The sequence below is a fragment of the Phacochoerus africanus genome, chromosome 7 (genome assembly GCF_016906955.1).
Source record: "Phacochoerus africanus isolate WHEZ1 chromosome 7, ROS_Pafr_v1, whole genome shotgun sequence".
Classification (NCBI taxonomy): domain Eukaryota; kingdom Metazoa; phylum Chordata; class Mammalia; order Artiodactyla; family Suidae; genus Phacochoerus; species Phacochoerus africanus.
Window position 1 is genome coordinate 61,595,095 of NC_062550.1, and position 24,493 is coordinate 61,619,587.

The following is a 24,493-nucleotide window of genomic DNA, read 5'->3' on the forward strand; positions in this document are numbered from 1 at the left end:
AAAGTCTCTTTCTCACACTTTCCAACCTGCTGTACAAACAGACTCAGATGCTCACGCCCACCACATACCACAGACACACCCCAGAGTACCTTTTGAGCTCATTGTCCGGACCAAAATACAGATGGATACAGAATCTTCCTCTTCCTGGCACTCATTCCCAACTCTCACCCCACCTGACTGTTTATTGATATCGCTGGAAAGGGTACCCAGAGAGAAAGGAGGATGAGAAAATTGGTTCCCCATTGATGAGGAACTTCCATGTGCAAAGACATATTTTGGGTGTGTCAGAGCGGAGAGAACTGAGTGAAACAGGGAAGGTGACAAGAACACTTGGTGACCAATACAAGGCAGTGAGAGAAGTTCCATCGGAGAAGTACAGACAAGGTGCTGTGGATGCCCAGAAGGAAATGCTCCCTCTGGTTGGAAGGTTAAGCTCCAAGGGGAGAAAGGCTTCATGAAGGAGATGGTGTATGAGTTGTGTTGAAGAATGGGCAAAACTGCAGTTGGGAGAGATGAGGTGATAAGCATCCCAGCGAGCAGAGGGAGAAGTACCTGTAAAAGCCAAGCAGCAGGGAATGGTGGGAAGTTTGTGAAAGTCTCTATTAACTGGAGGACCAGAGGTGTATAGGGGAATAACAGACCTAAACTGGAAAAATTCAGTAGCGCCGTGTTGGGGAGGTCATGCATTCTGAGTGAGGGAAGTATTTTTAATTAGACTTGCATCAGAAACGAAGGACTGAGCACAGAGGTGCCATCAGAAAGCAGTTCAACTTTAGGAAAAATAATTGACAAGAGGGTAGAGGAAAGACTGGAGCTCGTTGGGAGAGACGGAGGGAAGGAAGCCCAATGGGGGAGGAGGAGGTCTGAGTTAACACAAAAACAGTTGACTCGAATGGAGGATCCCTTTTAAGGATTTTTTTTTTTCTTTTTAGGGCCACACCTGCAGCATATGAAGATTCCTGGGCTAGGGGTCAAATCGGAGCTGCAGCTGCTAGTCTACACCACAGCCACAGCAACGCAGGATCCAAGCCACATCTGTGACCTATACCACAGCTCATGGCAACACCAGATCCTTAACCCACTGAGCAAGTCCAGAGATCGACCCTGCATCCTCATGGATACTAGTTGGGTTTGTTACTGCTGAGCCACATGGGAACCCCCTTTAGGATATTTAAAGGTAGAATCAATAGCACTTGAAAAATGGTTGTATGTCGGAGTGAGAGACGAAAAGCAGTTGAAAAGGGTTTGAGATCTCAAAACACTAAAAGAAATGAGAAAACCAAGATAAGGAACAGTTTTGAGAAATAAAAATAAAAGATACATTTGACTCTGTCTATGAGAAGTTTAAATGCAAGCAGGACACCCAGTGAAACCTTTCAATGGAGCATCAGAAATGGAAGGGCACGTTTTTTCCTTTCTGTATCCAATATATATTAAGCATCCACATATGAACCAGGCAGACCAGAGACACTGAGGTGAATAAGCCAAGTGTGATCCCCACCTTTATGGTGCCTGAAGTCTACGGGAGAGACAGATATTAAACAGATTCTCTCCCAAGTGATTACCTGGTCTTAGGTATCAAGGAGAGTTCTCCTGGCAGATAAAGAGATATTTAATCTAGGACTTGAGCAAGAATCAACTATCAAAGAGACAGGGGAACAGCATCTCTGACACTTGTAAAGACTCTGATAGGAAATAAAGCTTAATGGGTTTAAGGAACCACAAGAAGATCCATGGTCTGAGCAGGGGAAGGAACATGGTAAAATCCACAGGTGACATCTGGCTCAAAGGTAGTCCAGGGAAGAGCTGGAAATAAGGCAAAGCATGGAGGGAAATTGCAGAGGGCATCTTTGGGGCTTTACAGCATTTCTGGTAACTATGGTGGCCCATGGTCTGTTTTCTCAGCCCTATTGCCCAGAGTCCGTATGTCCAAGCCGAGATGTTATGGCAACTGAATGACAACTCATTTTAGAATAAATCAAGTAACCAACATATACATAAAGACACCTAGAGTATGCTTAGAACCTATATTCAAGATTGCTTGAAAGACCCTGCTTCATTCTTGTTATTTATACCTACACGCTAAAGAAGGATATTATTTGTGCTATTGAAGTTAATCCTGATATTGATTTCTTTCTTACCTCCTGGCTTAGCCTTGACACAGATTTGAACTATCCCATGATTTCAGCTGGAAGTTTTGGATTGTCTTGTGACTACAAAGAAACTTTAACCAGGCTGATGTCTCCAGCAAGGAAGCTGATGTACTTCTTGGTTGACTTTTGGAAGGTCAATGATTTTCCATTCAAACCTTTTTCCTGGAACACTGCCTATGTTTTCAAGAATAGTACGGAGTCTGAGGACTGTTTCTGGTAAGCGGGACCATTGACATCCTTGTGGCATTTGGCATGGAGAGAGCCATAAACTCTTAGCAGACCACTCTCAGACACCCCTTCCATGAGTGATAGCATTAGGACTGGACACTAGCCCACTTCCCTACACACAGATAGTGCAGAGCTTACACTTAATCTATTTCATTCTTAAGCTGTAAATATATTTAGATAAAGCTGTCTGTTACTACTATTTGAAATAGATATATATTAAGCATAGATCTCTGAGGTATGCCTATTAACTTCAGGAAAAATTGAAATTTCATTTGGAAATGTATAACTGATTTCATGACCGAAGTCAGTAGCAACAGGTAAAAATGGATTTCCAAGAACATGTTTGAAAAGTTACCTAATATTTATTTCCTAAAAAGAGTAAGATTTCCCATTGGGGCTCAGGGGAAATGAATCTGACTAGCATCCATGAGGATGCAGGTTCAATCCCTTGCTCAGTGGGTTAAGGATCCAGCATTGACATGAGCTGTGGTGTAGGTCATAGACATTGCTTGGATCCTATGTTGCTGTGGCTGTGGCATAGGCCAGCAGTTACAGCTCTGATTTGACCCTTAGCCTGGGAACTTCAATATGCCGTGGGTGCGGGCCCCTCCCCCCAAAAAAGACAAAAACAAAAAGAGTACACAGAGTTATTCAAGGTGGCCACACTTTTCTTCCTGATCTCTACCCAAACCGTTATTAATTACGAGAATGCAGTAACCTAAGAAGGAGAATGCGACGTCAAGGTTGACAGTTTTAGGATAAGAGATCGTTAGATTCACTGGAATAAAGAACATTTATTCTATAAAGTGTGCAACCAATGTTTCACATTAGTAAAAAGGAATCACATGGCATGTGTTACATATCTTGAGATTGCATTTTCTCTTAGAGTTTGTTAGTTAACACTGATTTGATTTCTTTCGTTGCCTTGGTGTGACTGGCATGAAGTGTTCATGTGCTGGTAAATACATTGATTACATTTTTTTTCTAATTCTTCCCAAATGCATAGGTGACCTAACAGTAAACATGTTTTTGATGAACAATTTGCTTCCATAAAAATAATTTAAAATAAACAAATAAATAAATGAAAGCAAAGGGCCAAAAGAAACATAGTGTCATTAAATATAATCAACATGCATTGCATATGCACCACTATTTCTAGTTTTCAAAGTACTTTCACATTAGCCTTATTGATTCCCTACAGGAAACCCTCTAAAGAAAAGGGAACAAGTACTCTGAGCTCCATTTTAGAGAAAAGGAAAATGGTAACGAAGTAAGTGTTGTCACATTACTGTGCAAGATGTGATAGCAGAGAACATGAATCCTGCCTGTCCTACAAGTTAGAAATGATTTCTCTCCCAACTTTTCAGAGGCATACAGGTGGTGGGGAGAACAGGATAGTGGGCAGCACAGCAAAAATAAAATCACAAGGTTCACATGATGCCGGCAAAGGTGGCAGAAAGCATCTCTTGAGGGCATCATCGGCAGTCTCTCTCTGCCAAAGAATAAAATGGGGTACCACTGGGGACAGAGTCTTCCCTAAGACCTCATCCTAGAAATTTTGCCTTTTTTTTTTGTCTTTTTAGGGCCGCACCCGCGGCATACGGTGGTTCCCAGGCCAGGGATCTAATCGGAGCTGTAGCTGTCGGCCTACACCACAGCCACAGCAACACCAGATCCTTAACCCACTGAGTGAGGCCAGGGATGGAACCCGCAACCTCACAGCTCCCAGTTGGATTCGTTTCTGCTGCGCCATGATGGGAGCGCCTCATCCTATAAACTCTGGAGTGAACCTAGACCACATGAAAATCTGGTTCACACAGGAGGAGAAATTGTTCCTATAAACTCTGAATTTTTGTACTATTAATTCAAAAATATCAGTTTATCTGCAGTAATGGGACTAGAGCAGAATAGCCTTCCTTCAGCAAATAGCAAGATGCCATTATAAGGGATCTGTCAAATGTCTACTACTATTATGAAGATTCCCTAAAACTTCCCTGAATTAGCTGTCCATAGTCCTAACCATTAGTATTATGGTGTGTGTTGTCTATTGTGTTAATGGTGGAAATGAATTTTAGATGAACAAAATTGGACAGATCCGTAAACAGCAAACAACAGGGAAAGCCATGAAGAAAACTAAGTTGATTTCTTAGAGCTTCTGGGTTTTTTTTTTTTTTTTTTTTTCATGTTCTAGGTACCTCAATGCTCTGGAGGCTGGAGTTTCCTATTTTTCTCAGAAACTTAGCTTCAAGGAGATGCTGAGAGGAAATGAGGAGTTTCAGAATATCTTAATGGACCAGAACAGGAAAAGCAATGGTGAGAAGACATGAAAATTTTTTTGCCAGCTACTTCCTCACAACTACCACTTCCCTATAAGTCACTTTGACAAAGCTCCCACCACAGAGCTCTCATCAAACCTCTGAATGTTTTTTATATTTGGGGAGTTCTGTAGCCACATGCAACTCTATTACATTGCAACTTTCATTTATTGGAACTCTATCCTCTGAGAGAAATTAGTAGTGTTGAGCAAACCAGATTAACATCATGAAAGTAATGCTGATGTTAAAATCCAGTTTTTATAAATTAAAACGATATCAAGGTCCACCATCAGTAAGCTGCTTTTTTCAATTCACCACAACCCAATATATTATTGGATTTGTGACTAATCCTCAAATGCTCTGAACCCTGGCCCCCTGATAACCAAGCAGACGTATTTAGCCTTAGGCAAAATTACAAGGTAAGCTGCATTTGTCTCACTTTGCTTTAATCTATCTGTAGTTCACCTGCCCAGTGATCTCTCAGTTATAAACTAAGTGTGAAAGCCTAAAGGGATAAAGTCATTCTTGCTAAGTTATTAGGTGATTTATTTCAGTTTACACAGAATTCTTTTTACAAATAAGAACATATCAGAAGCAAAAGAAATCAAGTGTGGAATTTTCTGCGAGGAAAGGTTCCTGCTTGGCAGGATTTTCTGCTATCACTCAAAACATCATTTGCCATATTAAGAACCCACCATTTGAAATCTACTTAATATTCTATAGAAACCTATATGGGAAAAAAGAATGGATGTATTATATAATATATATATAATGTATCCATTCTCCTTTATATATGATATATATTATATATATTACATATATAAAATAATCTATAGTATATTATAAAACTGATTCAGTTTGCTCTTTACACCTGAAACTAATACAACATTGTAAGTCAACTATACTCCAATAAAATTAAAAAAAAAAAACACCATCATTTGCAAAACATTGACCAAGATAGGGGAAAAAAGAAATACATTCTTATTCACGTCCCTGAAGTATTTACACTTCAACTGGACAACACAGTATATGGAAAGATCTGATGAAGTTTCCCCCCAACTCATCTTACTCACCAAGCCATTTGGGAAATGTGGCTGCAGTGGTAGCAGAGCTTATAGAGTCAGACTGGAACTCTAGCCCTGAAATCCCTGACTTCATTAAGAAGCTGCAAAAAAAAACCACAAGAGAAGTTGCTTAGGAAGCCTTCAGAAATGCTCACATTAATTATACTATATCTTTTTCAACTACTTTACAAGTGATGAGTGCACTTCACTTATCAATGAAAATTATTTTTGTAATTACTCCAGCCTCATCTAATGGAATAAGTACTAAACCCGACTCCCATACTTGAAGATCAGAACTATTTCAGTCATCTACCAGCTTTTTTTATCCCATTGACGTCTTGGCTCCTTAAATCAGTAAAATTAAGGAGATGGACTAGATGATTCTTTTTAAGATTCCCATGCAGCTCTTCTAGGAATGTAAATGAAAAAGAAAAAAAGGGAGTTCCCGTCGTGGCTCAGTGGTTAGTGAATCCGACTAGGAACCATGAGGTTGCGGGTTCAGTCCCTGCCCTTGCTCAGTGGGTTAAAGATCCAGCGTTGCCGTGAGCTGTGGTGTAGGTTGCAGACGTGGCTGGGATCCCGCATTGCTATGGCTCTGGCGTAGGCTGGCGGCTACAGCTCTGATTCGACCCCTAGCCTGGGAACCTCCATATGCTGCGGGAGCGGCCCTAGAAATAGCAAAAAGACAAATAAATAAATAAATTAATTAATTAATTAAAAAAGAAAAAGAAAAAAAAATGAGGGGGAGGGGAGTGATATGAAGAATTGGTGTTAATCATAAGACATGAATGTAGCATGGACTTACTGGGTTCAAATTCAGGCACCTGGTTCCTTTCCTGCTTGTGAGTGGACTCCTTATCTTGCTCTCTTTCCAGTCATTATTATGTGTGGTGCACCAGAAACCGTCCACACCCTCAAGGGTGGCCGGGCAGTGGCTGAAGACACCGTCATTATTCTAGTGGATTTATTCAAGTAGGTATAATATTTGAAAGAACACTTCTCCTTTCAGAAAGGAAATACTCTAAGGATATCCAGAAGACATTCTCTTTTCTTCTGTTCTGCACAGCCTCAGATGGGATTCAGTATGAAGATAACATCTTAACCTGTTTCACTTATTCTTTATCACACCCTCCTTCTTATTTAGTTACAGACTTAGCAGAGATGTCTGTCTGCCTTTGACATCACTACCATGTTTAAATATAGAAGGTTTATGAAAACCCCATTAAACCCACATGCCCATTCAACAAAGATCCTGTTCTTTTTTTTTTAATTACTCAATGAATTTTATTACATTTATAGTGGTACAACAATCATCACAACTAAATTTTATAGCATTTCCATCCCAAATCTTCAGTGCATCCCCCACCCCACAACCTGTCTCATTTGGAAACTAAGTTTTTCAAAGTCTGTGAGTCAGTAGCTGTTCTGCAAAGAAGTTCATTGTGTCCTTTTTTTAGATTCCACATGTAAGTGATAGCATTTGATGTCAGTGTCTCATTGTCTAACTGACTTCATTTAGCACGGTAATTTCTAGGTCCATCTATGTTGCTACAAATGCCGTTATTGCTTTCCTTTTTAATGGCTGAGTAATATTCCATTGTGTATATGTACCACATTGTCTTTATCCACTCCTTTGTTGATGGAAATTTAGGTTGTCTCCATGTCTTGGCTATTGCAAATAGTGCTGCAATGAACATTGGAGTACATGTGTCTTTTCCAGTCATGGTTTTCTCTGAGTAGATGCCCAGGAATGGGATTGCTGGATCAAATGGTAGTTCTATTTTTAGTTTTATGAGGAATCTCCATACTGTTTTCTACAGTGGTTGCACCAACTTACATTCCCACCACAGTGTAATAGGGATCCCTTTTCTCCACACCCTCTCCAGCACTTATTGTTTGTAGACTTTTTGATGATGGCCATTCTGGCTGGTATAAGGTGGTACCTCATAATGGTTTTGATTTGCATTTCTTTCAAAGATCCTATTCTTGAGCCTTATTTTAAGGTCTATTTCCAGGCGGTAATAAATCAACTAATATCCCAATCATATTTCTGCGAATGTGGGCCATATCTGTACCTTCAATTGCTAATGGCCTTTGGTCGCAGATTATTTTTCCTCCAGCCACCTTTGGTAAGAGGGAAGTTCCCGTTAAGTGAATTTGATTTACACAGTTATTCTTTGCCCTCGGGGGTGTAGTCACTGGGTGGTGGTGGTGATCTTTACCTCTGCACTTCCCTGGGACTAAGGGGAGAAAATGCTGGGGAACCGAAACTACCTTTGATCACATCCCCTCTTTTTTACCACTCATCTTCTAGTAGGGTTGGAGACCCCACAAACAAACTATGCCAGGTAATATCAGAGTCAGATGAAGCTTTAAAAAGGTGTTGCTGGTACATCTGTGTCCCTTGCCCCACCAGCTACATCACATGACTTCACTTATATGACTAGGTCATTAATCATTCCCCGTCTGAGTTCAGACCAAAAGTGTTGCTGCGCTGTAGCGTATTTGCCTAGTCATTCCACCCACCTTGAATGTACATGTCCAGTGTTAAGAAAAATGAAGCATAGGAACTGCAGGCCTGTCTTGTTCATGAAGATGATTTAGTTAACTTAGTCTTTTAGCTGGAATACAGAAAGAGGGCAAAACTATCAACATTTTATTCCTGCAACCAACTAATGGCTGCTTTTTTTTTTTAGGGCCGCACCTGTGGCATATGGACATATCCAGGCTATGGGTTGAATTGGAGCCACAGCTGCTGGCCATAGCCACAGCCACAACAATGTGGGATCCGAGCTGCATCTGCTACCTACACCACAGCTCATGGCAATGCCTGATCCTTAACCCACTGAGCAAGGCCAGGGATCGAACCCGATTCCTCATGGGTCCTAGTCAGGTTTGTTACCACTGAGCCATGATGGGAACTCCTGATGACTTTCAATAGCTGTTTTGCCTTCCAGAAGGAGGCCTTAGTATAACCATATTGGTTTAATTTTATTTTCAACAAATCCTCCATCAGCTGCCAAAGTGTTGACATCCTTTTGTCACTGTTCCCTAAGGACACCTGGCTATGTTTTGGGAAGATCGTGAGATTCATTAGAAATGAGACATAACTTGAGTTCAAATTCTCATACTGACACTTCTGGTTCACTTGGCTCTTGGCTATTAGTATCTTGAGATTAAGTCTTCTCATTTGTAAAATGAGAATTAAAATGTCTACTTTTGAAATTGACAGAACACTGTAAATCAACTATAATGGAAAAAATAAAAAATAAAAAAAATTCTTTAGAGATAAAATAAAATGAGCATTAAAAAAAGAAACAAGGGAATTCCTGTTGTGGCTCAGTGGTTAACGAATCCGACTAGGAACCCTGAGCTTGTGGGTTCGGTCCCTGCCCTTGCTCAATGGGTTAGGGACCTGGTGTTGCCGTGAGCTGTGGTGTAGGTTGCGGACGCGGCTCAGATCCCGCGTTGCTATGGCTGTGGTGTAGGCCTGTGGCTACAGCTCCCATTGGACCCCTAGCCTGGGAACCTCCATATGCCGAGGGAGTGGCCCTAGAAATGGCAAAAAGACAAAAAAAAAAGAAAAGAAACAAGTCTACTTTTTATAAGGATGCTGTTAGGATGAGATGTGATAATATGAGCCAACAATTGAACACAGTCCTCAGGACATAGATGTGTCCACCTACGGTTTGAATATTAAATGATGGTCATCCTAGTTACAGTGGTTCAAGCATGTTAGATTATTTGCATATTAAAACATTAAAATGAGTAGGAAGCTTGGAATCCATATGGTTGGTAGCATAATCTCAGACAGCGTTGATGGTCCAAAATGTGCTGATTACCCAATAAACTAATGTGAAGAAGCTTACAGTGTTAGAGATCTTTAATCTTTTCATGCTTATGTTTCACCACCTGAAAAGTAATTTTAGTTCATATAATTTCTCTCTGTCATATCTCTAAATCTCTAAAGTGTTGTGAGCATCTAAGGAAAAGAAAGTTTCCAGGGATAAACCATGGGTTATCAAGCCTTGCAAGCAAGCTTACATGTCCAGAGCCCCCCACATCTTCTGTGTTCTGATCTTCCTTTCCATGTTATGTTGGGATGGCATGTGTATGTTAACCACAGCTGCCTAAGTACTGTCATTCAAGGGAGCAGGTATAGAAGAAAATAAACGTATTGGGGGAAGGTAGAAAGTTTTGCAGGAAAAAAAATGTTTTAAATTATTTCAAGGCTGATGTATGACATATTTTTGGAGGCACATAATTTCCATGAGAAACTTGTGCTTTTTAATTACAGTGATCATTACTTCATGGACAATGTCACAGCCCCTGACTATATGAAAAATGTTCTGGTTCTGACACTGCCTCCTGAAAATTCTGTCTCAAATAGCTCCTTCTCCAAGGATTTATCACTGGTAAGCTTCCTACACATATATACTATTATTGTCTTTGTCAAGGGTGAGATATCATTCTTTCATTTGGGACCCAAATTCTCAAATGAGCAATTTTTTTTTCACTTGCTCCAATTCGCTCAACAAATGTTAACTGAGACCAATTGTGTGGAAGAGCAGGATTCTTGCTATTTGAACTTTTAACCGTGGGTCCCTGCTGGGCTCTAGACAGGCACCACACTGCACGCTGCTGTAACATCTGAAGAGCAGTGATAGTGTGGGAAGATCAGAAGAAGCCCTGCTAACTCTGGGGAGGTAGAAATTAAATAATATAAAGTAAATGAAGTTCCCTGCATCCCAAAGCAAGTTTCTGCTGGCCGTAAATGTCAACATTCTACCTCTAGAGATACCTATTCCTAGTCCTTTAGTATAATGAGGTTGACCATTGTCCAGATTTGTCCAGGACGGTCCTGGTTTATTCCCCTAATCCCAGCATTCCATCTGGTTCAGCAGTTGTCCCAGAAAGAGAACCTCCACTGGACATCAGATCATTAATGTCCTGATTAAATGAGGACCCCCGACTCTGATACCACATTGGATTTTGTCAAGTCCCTGCACCTTAATGTGACCAAATTCATCAGATGCTTTCCACCCACAGAGACAACTGAGAGCAGTTTTGGAGGGGGACAAGGAGGGAGGAGTGGTCGGTCCTGAGGACCCCTGAACAGCTTTGAGATGACAAGGGCCAGAGAGCTGTGAGGAACTCCTCCCAATGCAGACATTTGTGGTTTGAACTAACACCCAATCAGGACCTCCTCCCAGGGAAATCCAAACAAAACTCCTCCTGCCCCCATCAGGACATTCAAAGGCACTAGGGTTGTTTTTGTTGTTCTTTTTGACTCCTGAATGAAAGCATTATTTCTATATAAAAACTTACAAGAATTGAAAATGCTGTATGTTGTCCTTCCTCGGTGAAATAAAAATATTTTATCATCATGGAAAAGAAGTACAGCCACTTTTTATTTTATTTTATTTTATTTTTATTTGCTTTTCAGGGCCACACCTGCGGCATATGGAAGTTCCCAGGCTAGGGGTCAAATCCAAGCTGCAGCTACCTGCCTATGACACAGCTACAGCAGCAAGGAATCTGAGCTGCATCTGCAAACTATGCCACAGCTCAAGGCAATGCTGGATCCTTAACCCACTGAGCAGGGCCAGGGATCAAACCCACATCCTCATGGATACTAGTTGGATTCGTGTCTACTGCACTACAAAGGGAACTCCCAGCATAGCCGCTTTTAGTTACTTCCTTAAAGTTACTTGTCATAAATTCTCAGTTTATGGATCCCAAGAGAAGACAGAATTGCGATATGGAGACAATAAAGACCCCTGGTTCAAGGAGAGTTATTTCTGTAATATAATCCCTACAATTCCCCTACTATTCCTTTACCTTTCCAGTTACCTGCTGACCCCAAGACATTTTTCTCCAGGCTCAAGATCGGAATCTTGGGGAAGGGGGTACTCATTTTAAGGTTTTCCTTTCTCACTCAGGTAAAAAATGGTTTCACTCTCGCCTACATGAATGGAGTCTTGCTCTTTGGACACATGTTGAAGATATTTCTTCAAAAGAGAGAAGACGTTACCACCTCGAAGTTTGCTCATGCTTTCAGGAACATCACTTTTGAAGGTACCAGTTTCTAAGAGCAAACAACAGCACTTAACTAACAGTTTCTACAGAAATCTGATGAGATATGGGCCCTGCAGATGGACTTGGTGAAGCAAAGATAGGGTTTGGCCATAGACGGACCAAAGCTAACTACCTTTAACGTAATTGGAGGCACACATAATTGCAGGAACTTTGGGGATGTGAAATCGGCGACTGGACCCCAGTTTAGGCTTCAGAATTTCAGAATCTTTAGATGTCAAAGAAAGCAGGTAACTCAGTCCCTGTACTTAGCAACAAGCTCACACAGGGCATTTCGGGCAGTGACGTCCTGACTCTGGACACCAGCAAGAAGACAAATAGCTGCAATTTAATTTTGGTCCTTCCTTATCTCCCTTTCTGTCCTTCAGGGATCAGGGATCCTGTGTTACTCCTCTAACTACCAAACCTCTCATAGCAGTGCCATCTAAAATTCCCAACAAAATACATAATAAAAAATAAGTAAACAAATAAAATAAAATTCCTAACACATGTTCCTCCAAACCACATGGATCAGCATTCCCTTCCCACACAAGCCTCTCTGGAAACTTCTGTCTTTTAGGGCCACACCCGCAGCATGTGGAAGTTCCCAGGCTAGGGATCAAATTGGAGCTACACCTGTCAGTCTACACCACAGTCACAGCAAAACCAGATCTGAGCCACGTCTGTGACCTACACCACAGCTCCTGGCAGTGCTGGATCCTTAACCCACTGAGTAGAGCCAGGGATCAAACCTGCGTCCTCAGGGATACTAGTCAGGTTCATTAACCGCTGAGCCATGATGGGAACTCCCTGAAATTGACATTCTTAATTTTTTTCTTCTGATAGTTCATTGTTAGTATATAGAAATACAGCTGATTTTTGTGTGTTGATTTTGTATATTGCTACTTTGCTGAACTCTGTTTGTTCTAAAAGGTTTTTTGTGGTTGAAATTTTGTGAGTTTTGTATGTGTAAAGTCATATTATCTGTGAACAGAGATAATTTTACTTCTTCCTTTCTGATTTGGATGTCTTTTTTCTTTTTTGTCTTGCCTAAATGCTCTGGCTAGGTCTTCTAGTACTATATTGAGTAGAAGTGCTGAAATTGGGCATCCTTGCCTTGTTCCTAATCTTAGAAGAAAAGCTTTTAGTCTTTCACCACAGAACATGATGTTTGCTGTGGGTTTTTCATACATGACTTTTATCATATTGAGGTAGTTTCCTCCCATTACTAGTTTGTTGAATATTTTATCATGAAAGAGTATAGAATTTTGTAAAATATTTTTTATGCATCAATTGATATGACCATGAGTTTTTTTCCTTCATTCTCTTGTGTTATAGTGATTAATTTTTATATGTTGAACCATTCTTTTATTTCAGGAATAAATCTTTTTTTTTTTTTTTTGTCTTTTTGCTATTCTTTGGGCCGCTCCCGCGGCATATGGAGGTTCCCAGGCTAGGGGTCTAGTCGGAGCTGTAGCCACTGGCCTACGCCAGAGCCACAGCAACGCGGGATCTGAGCCGCGTCTGCAACCTACACCACAGCTCACGGCAACGCCGGATCCTTTAACCCACTGAGCAAGGGCAGGGGCCGAACCCGCAACCTCGTGGTTCCTAGTCGGATTCGTTAACCACTGCGCCACGACGGGAACTCCCAGGAATAAATCTTATTTGGTCATGTTGTGTACTCCTTTGAATATGCTGCTGAATTCTGTTTATAAGTGTTTTGTTGAGGATTTTTACATCATTGTTCATAAGGAATATTGAGTGTAGTTTTCTTTTTTCTTAGTGTCATTTTCTGGCTTTGGTATTAGAGTAATTCTAGCCTCATAGAATAAGTTAGAAAGTGTTTCTCCCTCTTCAGGTGTTTTGGCAAAGTTTGAGAGGGAATGGTGTTTATTATTTTTTAAATGTTTGGTAGAATTTGCTGGTTCAGTCGTTAGGTTCAGGACCATTTTTGGAGGGGAGGGAGGCCTGTAGATTTTTGACCATTGATTCAGTCTCATTACTAGTTACAGGTCTATTCAGATTTTCGCCTTCTTCATGGTTTTGTTCCAATAGTGTGTGTTTCTAGAATTTTTTTTTTCATTTCATCTACGTTATCCAATTTGTTAGTATATAATTGCTCATAGTACTCCCTTATATTCCTTTTCATTTCAGTAGCATTGGTTATCATACCTCCACTTTCATTTATTTATTTATTTTGCTTTTTAGGGCTGCACCCACAGCATATGGAGGGTCCCAGGCTAGGGGTCAAATCAGAGCTACAGCTGCTGGCCTACACCACAGCCACAGCAATGCCAGATCCGAGCTGAGTATGTGACCTACACCATAGCTCTCAGCAACACTGGATCCTTAACCCACTGAGTGAGGCCAGGGATGGAAACCGCAACCTTATGGTTCCTAGTCGGATTCGTTTCAGCTTGCCACAGCAGGAACTCCCCTACTTTCATTTATGATTTTAGTAATTCGAGTCTTCTCTCTCTTTTTTTCTTATTCCTTATACCTAAGAGTTTGTCAATTTTGTTGATCTTTTTGAAGAACCTACTTTTGGTTTCATTGATTTCCTCTATTGATTTTCTGTTCTCTATTTCATTTATTTCTGCTCTAGTCTTTATAACATCCTTCCTTCTGCTAGTCTTGGATTTAATTTGTTCTTCTTTATGTAGTTTCTTAAGTTGTAAACTTAGATTGTTAGCAATCATTGTTATTTTTTAATGCAAGTATTTATAACTATAAATTTCCCCTTAGCACTGTTTTCACTGTGTGTGTCCCGTAAGTTTTGGTGTTTTATGCTTTTATTTTCACCTATCTCTAGGTTTTTAAAATTTTCTATTGTGATTTCTTCTTTGATCCATTGGTTGTTTAAAAGTGTGCTGTTTAATTTCTATAAACTGGTGAATATTCTGGTTTTCCTTCTGTTATTGATTTCTTACTTCATCCCATTGGGGTCATAGAAGGTACTTCTTATGATAGTTACCTTTTAAAATCTATTGAGACTTAATCTGTTTCTTAACATAGGGTCTATCCTAGAAAATGTCCTATGGCCCTTGAGAAAAATGTGCATTATATTGTTGGGAAGAGTGTCTGTATATGTCTGTTATAGCTAATTGGTTTATTGTTTTGTTCAATTCCTCTGTTTCCTTACTTATCTTCTGTCTTGTTATTCTATCTATTAGTGAGAGTGAAATAATGAAATCTCTAACTATTATAGTGGAACGGTTTACTTTGTGCCAACTTTTGCTTCATATATTTTATTAATCTGTTAATGTTTAAAATTGTCATATATTTTGCTATATTAAACCTTTTAGTAATATGTAATGAATGTCCTTCTTTGCCTCTTATAAATTTATTTGGTTTAAAATCTATTATATCTGATATTAGAACAGCCACCCCTGCTGTCTTTTGGTTACTATTTACATTGAATGTCCTTTTCCATCCTTTCACTTTAAAGCCCATTTGTATCTTTGGATTGAAACAATCTTTTATAGACATCATATAATTGGATTACTTTTTATTTTTTGCCTTTTTGTTGTTGTTGTTGTTGTTTTAGGGCTGCACTCACGGCATATGGAAGTTCCCAGGCTATGGGTTGAATTGGAGCTACAGCTGTTGGCCTATGCCACAGCCACAGCAACAGGGGATCCAAGCTGAGTCTTCGACTTGCACCACAGATGGCAACAACGCCGGATGACTGGCACACTGAGCAAGGCCAGGGATCGGACCTGCATCCTCATGGATACTAGACAAATTTGTCTCCACTGCACCATTATTACTTTAAGCATTCTCTCTACCCTTCTCTCTCTTCTCCTGGGACTTCCACAACGCATGTGTTGGTCTGCTTGATCATGTCTCATAGGTCCCTTAGTTTCTGTTCACTTTTCTTCAATCTTTTTTTTTTTTTTTCTGTTCTTCGGATTTGATAATTTCCATTTTCTGAATGAAATTGGTATACTATAATTTAAAAGTAACACTCGGGAGTTCCCATCGTGGCGCAGTGGTTAACGAATCCAACTAGGAACCACGAGGTTGCGGGTTCGGTCCCTGCCCTTGCTCAGTGGGTTAAAGGATCCGGCATTGCCGTGAGCTGTGGTGTAGGTCACAGACGCGGCTCGGATCCGCATTGCTGTGGCTCTGGCGTAGGCCGGTGACTACAGCTCCGACTAGACCCCTAGCCTGGGAACCTCCATATGCCGCGGGAGCGGCCCAAGAAATGGCAAAAAGACAAAAAAAAAAAACCAAAAACAAAAAACAAAACACTGTCGATACCCTGATCCCTATGGAGGCTGTAATCCACCATTCTCACCCTGCCTCACCCCACTCCTGTAATAGCATTTGTACATATTAATGCTGAAAAGTTAAATGTTTAAAGGGTTTAAATTTTGAAGGTGTTTGCTATGTATAATCGTTCTGCATTATTGTCAAGCATTTTCAAGGAAAAAAGTTCACTAATTCTTTCCTCTGCCTGCTCAAGTATGCCTTTGCTTCTTTATTTCAGTTACTAATACTTTTGAGCTCCAGTTTTTCTTTCTGGCTTCTTTTTTAGATTTTCAATCTTTTTATTAATATTTACATGTTTCTCATATGTTATTTTCTTGAATTTATCCATCTCTTCCTTTAGTTCTTCCAGTAACTTTAAGAAGTTGTTTTAAAGCCTTTTATCTAGCAGATCTGCCATCAGGTCTTTTTCAGCTTCCACTTCCACTGTTTTTTTCTTTTTCTTTTGAACGAACTATACTTTCCTGCTTTTTTGTATGCTTTGTGATTTTGTTGTTGTCGTTGAAAATTGAACATTTGAATCTCATAATGTGGTAATCCTGAAAATCATATGGCGAATGGGGAATTTTCCTACTCCCCAGGGTTTGCTAGCTTTTGTTTTTGTTTATGTTATTGTAGGCTGTCTCTGCTTAGGATCAGCCTGAAATGGAAACTTAAGGTCTTCTCAGGTCTTTTCTGAGCCTTCTCCTAGGCATGTGTAGTCAGTTTCTAATTTCCCTCATATATGTAGTTGCTTGAGTATTCTAATCATAGTTGTCTGGTTTAAAGGGAAAAAAGAGAAAAATGAAGTAGGAGTGAGGGGACACCAACCTTTCACATCCTCTGGGAGTCCTATCAGCAGAGGGGGGAAGGGTTTCAACAGTGGGGGGAGGTGCAACAACAGTGGCTGCCACTTTTTGCCTGCACGTCTGTGATCCCAAGCAGCAGTTAGCCACCTGCTAGTTGTACCTTTAACCTGGAGCAAGTTATTTAACATTTCTGACCTCAGATTTCTCATCAGTAAAACAGAAATAATGACAGCTTCTATGTCATGGTATTTGGGAAAGAATAAAATGATAAATGCATATAAAGCACTCAGCACAGAGCCTGGTACAGTAAACACAAAATAAATATTAGCTATTAGATTGGACCACATGAAATTGTTGATATTTGGGGGGGGGGGTTGTTGTCTTTGTTTGTTTACCTAAACAGCCACTTCATAGGCTCATCCTATACAGCTATAATCTCATAGATGAGAAAACTGAGACAGAAAGAGATGAATTTTCTTGATGTGTTCAGCTAATAAATGATAGTGATGGTTTACAATCTAGGTTACAATTTAAGTTAGATTGTGGAGTGACTACACACTGTGCCATTGATAGATAAATACTCTTAGAAAACAACTTATCATTAATAATCAAGAGAAATCTATTGGAAGATTACATTTAGGATCAGCATCCTAAATTCAATGAAAACAAGTTTTCCTCTCAACTATATATCATCTCTCATAAAAATATCCTTCAGAGATCTCAGGGCCAATAATCAATCCAGAGGCCCTCTGATTATATCATTAAGGTCAACAATTTTTCAATAAAATAGAGCAATTTGAACCTATCTGATACCCTCTGTCAGGATGTAACTGGTCTTTCAGTCAGTCAAGAAGTCAACAATGGCCTCTAACTCTTTCTGATTTTGCCCTAGGGCACATGGGTCCTGTGACTTTGGACAACTGTGGGGATATTGACAATACTATGTTTCTCCTGTACACCTCTGTGGACACCAGCAAAGTATGTGACGTCTTATCAGGAACTTGGGTTTAAGTGATGGGATGGGGTGGGTCATCTGGGAAGGCAATTAATAGAGAAAGGAATTAGAGAAGCCATGTTTGGAATCTATAATTTCATTTATTCAGATTTATAATTATCACCCCCCCCCTTGGGACTGCAGTCCTTAAACATTTTGACCCATAGAACTTTGTATGCAGAATATCTACTCCATGTACTATATAAAAAATACCCACCCAGAAGACACAAAGAATGGACTATTAATGGGATATGAGAAGATGGCAGTTTTCTCCTAAGAAGCATTTATTCATTAAAAAAAATTCTTTATTAATGATTTTTATTTTTTCCACTATAGCTGGTTTACAGTGTTCTATCAATTTTCTACTGTATAGAAAGTGACCCAGTCACACATTATCCTCCATCATGCTCCATCAAAAGTGACTAGATGTAGTTCCCAGTGCTATACAGCAGAATCTCATTGCTTATCCACTCCAAAGGCAATAGTTTGCATCTATCAACCCCAGATTCCCTGTCCATTCCAGGCCCTCCCCCTCCCCCTTGGAAACACCACGTCTGTTCTCCAAGTCTATGAGTTTCTTTTCTGTGGAAAGGTTTATTTGTGCTTTATATTAGATTCCAAATATGTGATATTATACGGTATTTATCTTTCTCTTTCTGACTTACTTCACTTAGTTTGAGAGTCTCTAGTTCCATCCATGTTGCTGCAAATGGCATTATTCATTTTTACAACTGGAAATTTCAGTGAAACTTTCACTGTTCTCTCCCTTTGAAGTCTCATGAAAATCATCAATTGTGTAATCCCTCTGGCATATATAAACCACCGCCTAATATTATGCTTTATATTCACACACTATATGGACATAGTGTATATATAGTCACACACCTACGTAGTAGGTTCTTTAAAGAAAAGGAGTGAATCTCATTTCTTCATGTCTCCTGTGCTTAGCTTCTTATCTGGCATATAGTTGAAGGCTGATGAGCATTTAATTTCAAACCTGTCTTTATGTCATCCAGAATTGTCTCATCGCAAACTAGAAGCTACTGTTCTAACCAACTTAATGGTCAGTTGAAAGCCTTTTTTTCTTTGAGATTGGGTGCTGACATAACCAGGAATATACTTTAAAAATTTACTCATTTTTTCATATAATTTTCCAACGTGAGCATTATGACATCCCTAACTAATACATTGAGCATATAGATTGACCTGGCTTTGCAAAAGACATCTATAGTGGAAAATGTGGAATGCTAGAGAAAAAGATGCTCAGATTGAGAACATTAAATCAGAAGTTCCAGGTGTGTGGGAGGGGGCAGCATTTCAGAAAAGTAATCCATAGTTTTTAGTTACATTGTTTTAGTGATATTGAACCTTTAGTATATTGTTGTATTTGGCATCATAACTTGGGAATACCTTAAAATGAGATCCGCTCAATACTTCTGTAACAACTACATGCTCTAAGTTATTTGCATCTGGAATCTTGCCTTTGCCTCCCTTGGAGAGAAGCAGATACATGCGTGAGATCTCTTGTCAGCTTCATGAGTGCTCTTTAAGAGAAAAAAGTTCTATGTACTTACTCTCCCTGAAGGCAAATCTAGCTGAACTTTTAAAAATAATGCCATAACTTATGCTGTATAATATGTACATATAGGGAAAACAGGGATTAATTCTCAAAATCTGGGGCTACTTATATGTTATTCCCTAACCAGAGTAGCTCTCAGTAAAGAGATAATCTATCAGCCTCTAATATATAAGATATTTCCTATCCTCACAATTTGCAAGTGTATGTTTTGCCTTCAAAATAAGAGTATAGTTTTGAGGATGTAGAACTTTTGTCCAGAATGTTTTGAGGGAGTGGTGGTGAATTTAGAAGGACGGTCATTTTCCATATGTCGCTTACAAAGTTGATTCGATATATGCAGCAGTAATTTAAGGATATAGTAACATTTCCATTGGCAGATTACTTGAATAAGAGATCTTTTATCTTAGAAACCTAAGTAGTGTCATATATAAGAAAGCACACTGGAGCATAGAGATAGAAGATATTTGAAAATTATGTAACTGACAGAATTTAAGAAATATAGAATTTTCTAGGAGCCCCTTGATGTGTATAAATATGGATAACGGATGAGGTGCATTTTTCTCAAGCCATCATTTTCAATAGCAACTTAATATTGTGGAAAACACTGGTGCCTCCCTTTCATGTGACTTGGAGGTAGCCGTTTAATTTTTCTTGCCTCTCTTTTAACATTTGTAAAATGTAAGATTTGAACTAGTTTCCTGAAGACCCAAAGAATCTTGGTTGGACATGGTGTATAGTCATGAAAAAAACAGAAAACGAATCAGCCTGTGTGGAGCTTAAATTCATGTTCACACTGAGAACTGAATGGATCCTAACTAGCTCCCAGCTGCTTAACATTTACTTTGAGTGAGAAGTATTACTGTGAAATTCAAATGTCACGGGGCAGGATAGTCAATCTCATCAGAAGTCATTCTAACATGTCTTTTTCTGTTCATCTTCTTTTTTTCATGCCCTGACACAGTACAAGGTCCTTTTGACCTATGATACCCGCAAAAACTATACAAACCCGGTGGATAAGAGCCCCACATTCATCTGGAAGAACCACAAACTTCCTAATGATATTCCAGGCCGGGGTAAGATATCCTTCGTGAATTTTCTTGCCTTAAAATTGCTTTTTGGTAAGGATAGTGAATTCTATGGTTTATGCAATTAATTAGTGCAATTGCATAAACAATAAAACAAATAATAAGTTTGTTTTGTTTTTCTTATTGTCTGAATTAGATTTTGTTTTGCTTTGCTTATTGTCTGAATTTGATATGCCAAGTTTGTGGTTGTGGACGTTACTTCTCTGCCCAATGCATGATACTACAGTTCTGATTAAACACTGAAAATCTCCCATTCTGATTTAGCTACACCTATCTAATATGAGTCCTACCTCCCCTTTAACAAAAGTTATCCTATAGAAAACTAGGTTTGGGAGTTCCCCTTGGGGTGCAGAAGAAATCAATCTGGCTAGTATCCATGAGGACGAGGGTTCAATCCCTGGTCTTGCTCAGTGGGTTAAGTATCTGGCATTGCCATGAGCTGTGGTGTAGGTCGCAGACGTGGCTTAGATCTCGCATTGATGTGGCTGTGGTGTAGGCTGGCCGCTGCAGCTCCAATTTGACCCCAAGCCTGGGAATTCCCATATGCCTCGGGTGCAGTTCAAAAAGTTCAAAAAAAAGGGGGGGCGGAATAAATAAAACTAGGTTTGGCAATTGGCAAAATGAACACAGAGACATATTTTCTCACTCCATTTACATTTTACTGCTGTTAACTCAAGAAATACTTACTTCAGCAAGGAATACCTGATGTCATCAGGCTGAAGGGTAGTCATTGAGCATGGACTCTAAACTGTCCCCATCCCTCAGAGGAGACATACTTGGGTCATAATGATGGTTACCCACTTAACTTGAGTTCCCATTAAATCCTAACATGGCCCGGCCTTCCCCTGTGCAACTTTCAATGTGTCTGTATAATACTGACCATCACTGGCCAGGACCAGCCACGTATCTCCTGGGCAACAAGGTCTCAGGACAGTCTGCCCATGGCTGGCTTGGCCAAGGCTTTCCACAGTGAATGGTAAGTAATTCCATGTTACTAATCTATTTTTAGGAAAAAAAGTTTAAATTTGGACAAATATTTATGCCCAAAGAAGCAAAAAAATGTGGAAACACTGTTAATAAATTGACTTAGAAAATGATGATACATATACTCATAAATGGAGTATCATGCTACTGATTAAAAATAATTGTTTACAAAAAGTTTTAAGTGACATGAGAAAAGGTATAATGTAAAGTAATAGGAAAATACAGCTTTTTTAGTGAGATTCTAACTTTGTAAAGCAATGCATAGAAATAAGACTGTTAAAAAATACGCTAGATTTTTTTTTTTTTGTCTTTTTGCCATTTCTTGGGCCGCTCCCGCGGCATATGGAGGTTCCCAGGCTAGGGGTTGAATGGGAGCTGTAGCCGCCAGCCTACGCCAGAGTCACAGCAACACGGGATTCGAGCTGCATCTGCGACCTACACCACAGCTCATGGCAATGCCGGATCCTTAACCCACTGAGTAAGGGCAGGGATCGAACCCGCAACCTCATGGTTCCTAGTTGGATTCCTTAACCACTGCGCCACGACGGGAACTCCCTTAATACGCTAGATTGTTAACAGTGCCTCCAAGTAATACTATCATAGATCTTTCTTTGCTTTTTATATTTGCGTTAATTTTCCAAATTTTCCACAATGAATGTATTAATTTACCATCTAAAAATATTAAAAATTATAAATTAGAAATATTTCTATCTAGCTCTGTTTTACAGGCAGAAACTCTTAACTGAAAGGTTGATCTGACTTGAAGAGAATAGTTCTGACTGAATGTACTTGTTTATGTCAGATGTATAACTTTGTTTCTAGTATTCTTTTGTTCCATGAGTCAGACTGGTTACAGGTGATCCCCCTGTTTGTATCCAGTAGGCACAAGTAGTTGCCTAAAGCAAAGAGGGAGGGAGGGGAGTCCATTCTTCCAAACCACAAGCAATGCTGAGCTGACTTGTAATTTACTGTCATTTACTCTCTATTTTTTTTTTTTTATTATTTTTCTTTTTAAGGCCTCACCTGTGGCATATGGAAAATCCCAAGCTAGGGGTCGAATCAGAGCTACAGCCGCCAGCCTACACAACGCTAGATCTTAGCCAAGTCTGCAATCTACACCATAGCTCATGGCAATGCTAGATCTTTAAGCCCACTGAGCAGGGCCAGGGATTGAACCCACATCCTCACGGATAGTAGTCGGATTTCTTACCACTGAGCCACAATGGGAATGCCTCAGATTTACTGTCATTTACTTTTAAAAGTTGATTTATTTTCTGTAGCAAGCTTTTTAAAAAAGTTATCTCTAGAACCATTTTCAAGCCTCCCAGATTTAAACCAAACTTGAACTTCTGAAATGTATCTCTTTCCCAGGCTTCTGCAACTCTCTACTTCTTCTTTTGTAACTTTTGAGTTAAAATTATTTTCCTCTTTCCTTAATTATAGCCCTCCATGACAGAGTTAGGTTTTTATTTTTAACATATTTTTTAAGAGTTTAGATATTTTGGTTATGAACAAAAAGTCTGTACTTTGTAAAGTACTGAACTTTTCAAAAAGTGATTTTTGAGAGAGCTCTCATTATTTACCCAAAAGAGAGCACATTCCATATTTATATTACATAGAACAGGGACGTTACCTCATCCTGGGCAACTTTGCTTCATCCTCAGTTAACTAGAAAATTCCGCTGGTGTAGAGCTTTTCATTTTTAACTGTTACATTTAGTTTACAAATAAGTAACTCCATCTTTCAAATTGTATATGAATAAGGTATTCATGCCTGGTCTTTCATCTGTGGACACAACTGCCACCTGGGTAATGGAACCTGTCATCTGGAGATCATTCCATCACTGTCTTTTCATTCATTTGACAAATATTGACTTAGGACCAGCCGTGTTCTAAGCACCTGGGGCAGTGCAGTGGACAATGCGGATTTGATCTGTGACCATCACCCAAGCTTTCGCCATCACCTCCGGGGTTACAGGAACATAACATCCAACTGTCTTCCTGCCTTAGTCTTGCCTCCTGCCCATCTCCCATCCAACTGACACTGCCACCAGAATGATGGTGAAAATCCAGTCATGTTCCCCAACTATTGCTAATGTTGACTGGCAGCTCCACTTTACCTGCAGAGTAGAGTCCAAATACCTTATTATAATAGCACACATGTCTGAGCTCTTCCTACTTATCCATCCTTTTTTTTTTGTTCTTTTTTTTGTTGTTGTTGTTCTTTTTGTTGGTGTTATTTATTTATTTATTTATTGGTTTTTAGGGCTGCACCTGAGGCATATGGAATGTCCTGGGCTAGGGATCAAATTGGAGCTGCAGCTGCCGGCCTATACCCACAGTCGCAGCAACTTAGCATCCAAACCACGTCTTCTACTCTACACCACAGCTCATGGCAATGCCGGACTGATCCTTAACTCGCTGAGCGAGGCTTCATGGATACTAGTTGGGTTCGTCATAACCCGCTGAGCCACAGCGGGAACTCCCCCATCCTTATTTTTCATCTTAACCTGAAATCCCTTCCCTGTTCTCTCAACTTTCTCCTACTTCCTTAAAGAAAAGGTCTTGCAACTACATGTAAGTCATCTTTACTGATGCTATTCCTTCTGACTAAAATTTATCACTCCCCACATGACTGGCCAACCACCACTCATCCTCAACATTTAACTCGGATTTCACCTTTCCTAAGCTTTTTCTTAACATCTCAGGAGGTTACTGATCTCACCCTTATTAGACCAGAACTTCTAGCATGTTATTTACATCATATTTATTTATACCTTTTTCTGCCAGACACCATATTCATGCAGGGTCCAATTTTTGCCCCAACATAGTGCCTTGGGAAGAAGGAAAGAAGGAACAAATAAAGGAAAGGAGGAGGAAATGAAGGAAGAAAGAAGGAAGGAAAGAAGGAATGAAGGAAAGACAATATGAAATAAGGACGCATGTGGTCTAGT

At 39.7% G+C, this 24,493-nt stretch overlaps 1 protein-coding gene across 1 annotated transcript in view; it reads left to right on the plus strand.

Annotated features, from left to right (window-relative positions):
* The window catches only part of GUCY2C (guanylate cyclase 2C), a 93,784-nt gene that overhangs the window by 25,162 nt on the left and 44,129 nt on the right, over positions 1–24,493 (plus strand). Inside the window, exons 4-12 of the mRNA XM_047785758.1 lie at positions 541–554; positions 679–692; positions 2,114–2,369; positions 4,573–4,694; positions 6,636–6,732; positions 10,058–10,175; positions 11,703–11,838; positions 17,791–17,876; positions 20,433–20,544. Coding sequence (XP_047641714.1) covers positions 541–554; positions 679–692; positions 2,114–2,369; positions 4,573–4,694; positions 6,636–6,732; positions 10,058–10,175; positions 11,703–11,838; positions 17,791–17,876; positions 20,433–20,544 — 955 coding nt within the window. The remainder of the gene's footprint in view (positions 1–540; positions 555–678; positions 693–2,113; positions 2,370–4,572; positions 4,695–6,635; positions 6,733–10,057; positions 10,176–11,702; positions 11,839–17,790; positions 17,877–20,432; positions 20,545–24,493) is intronic.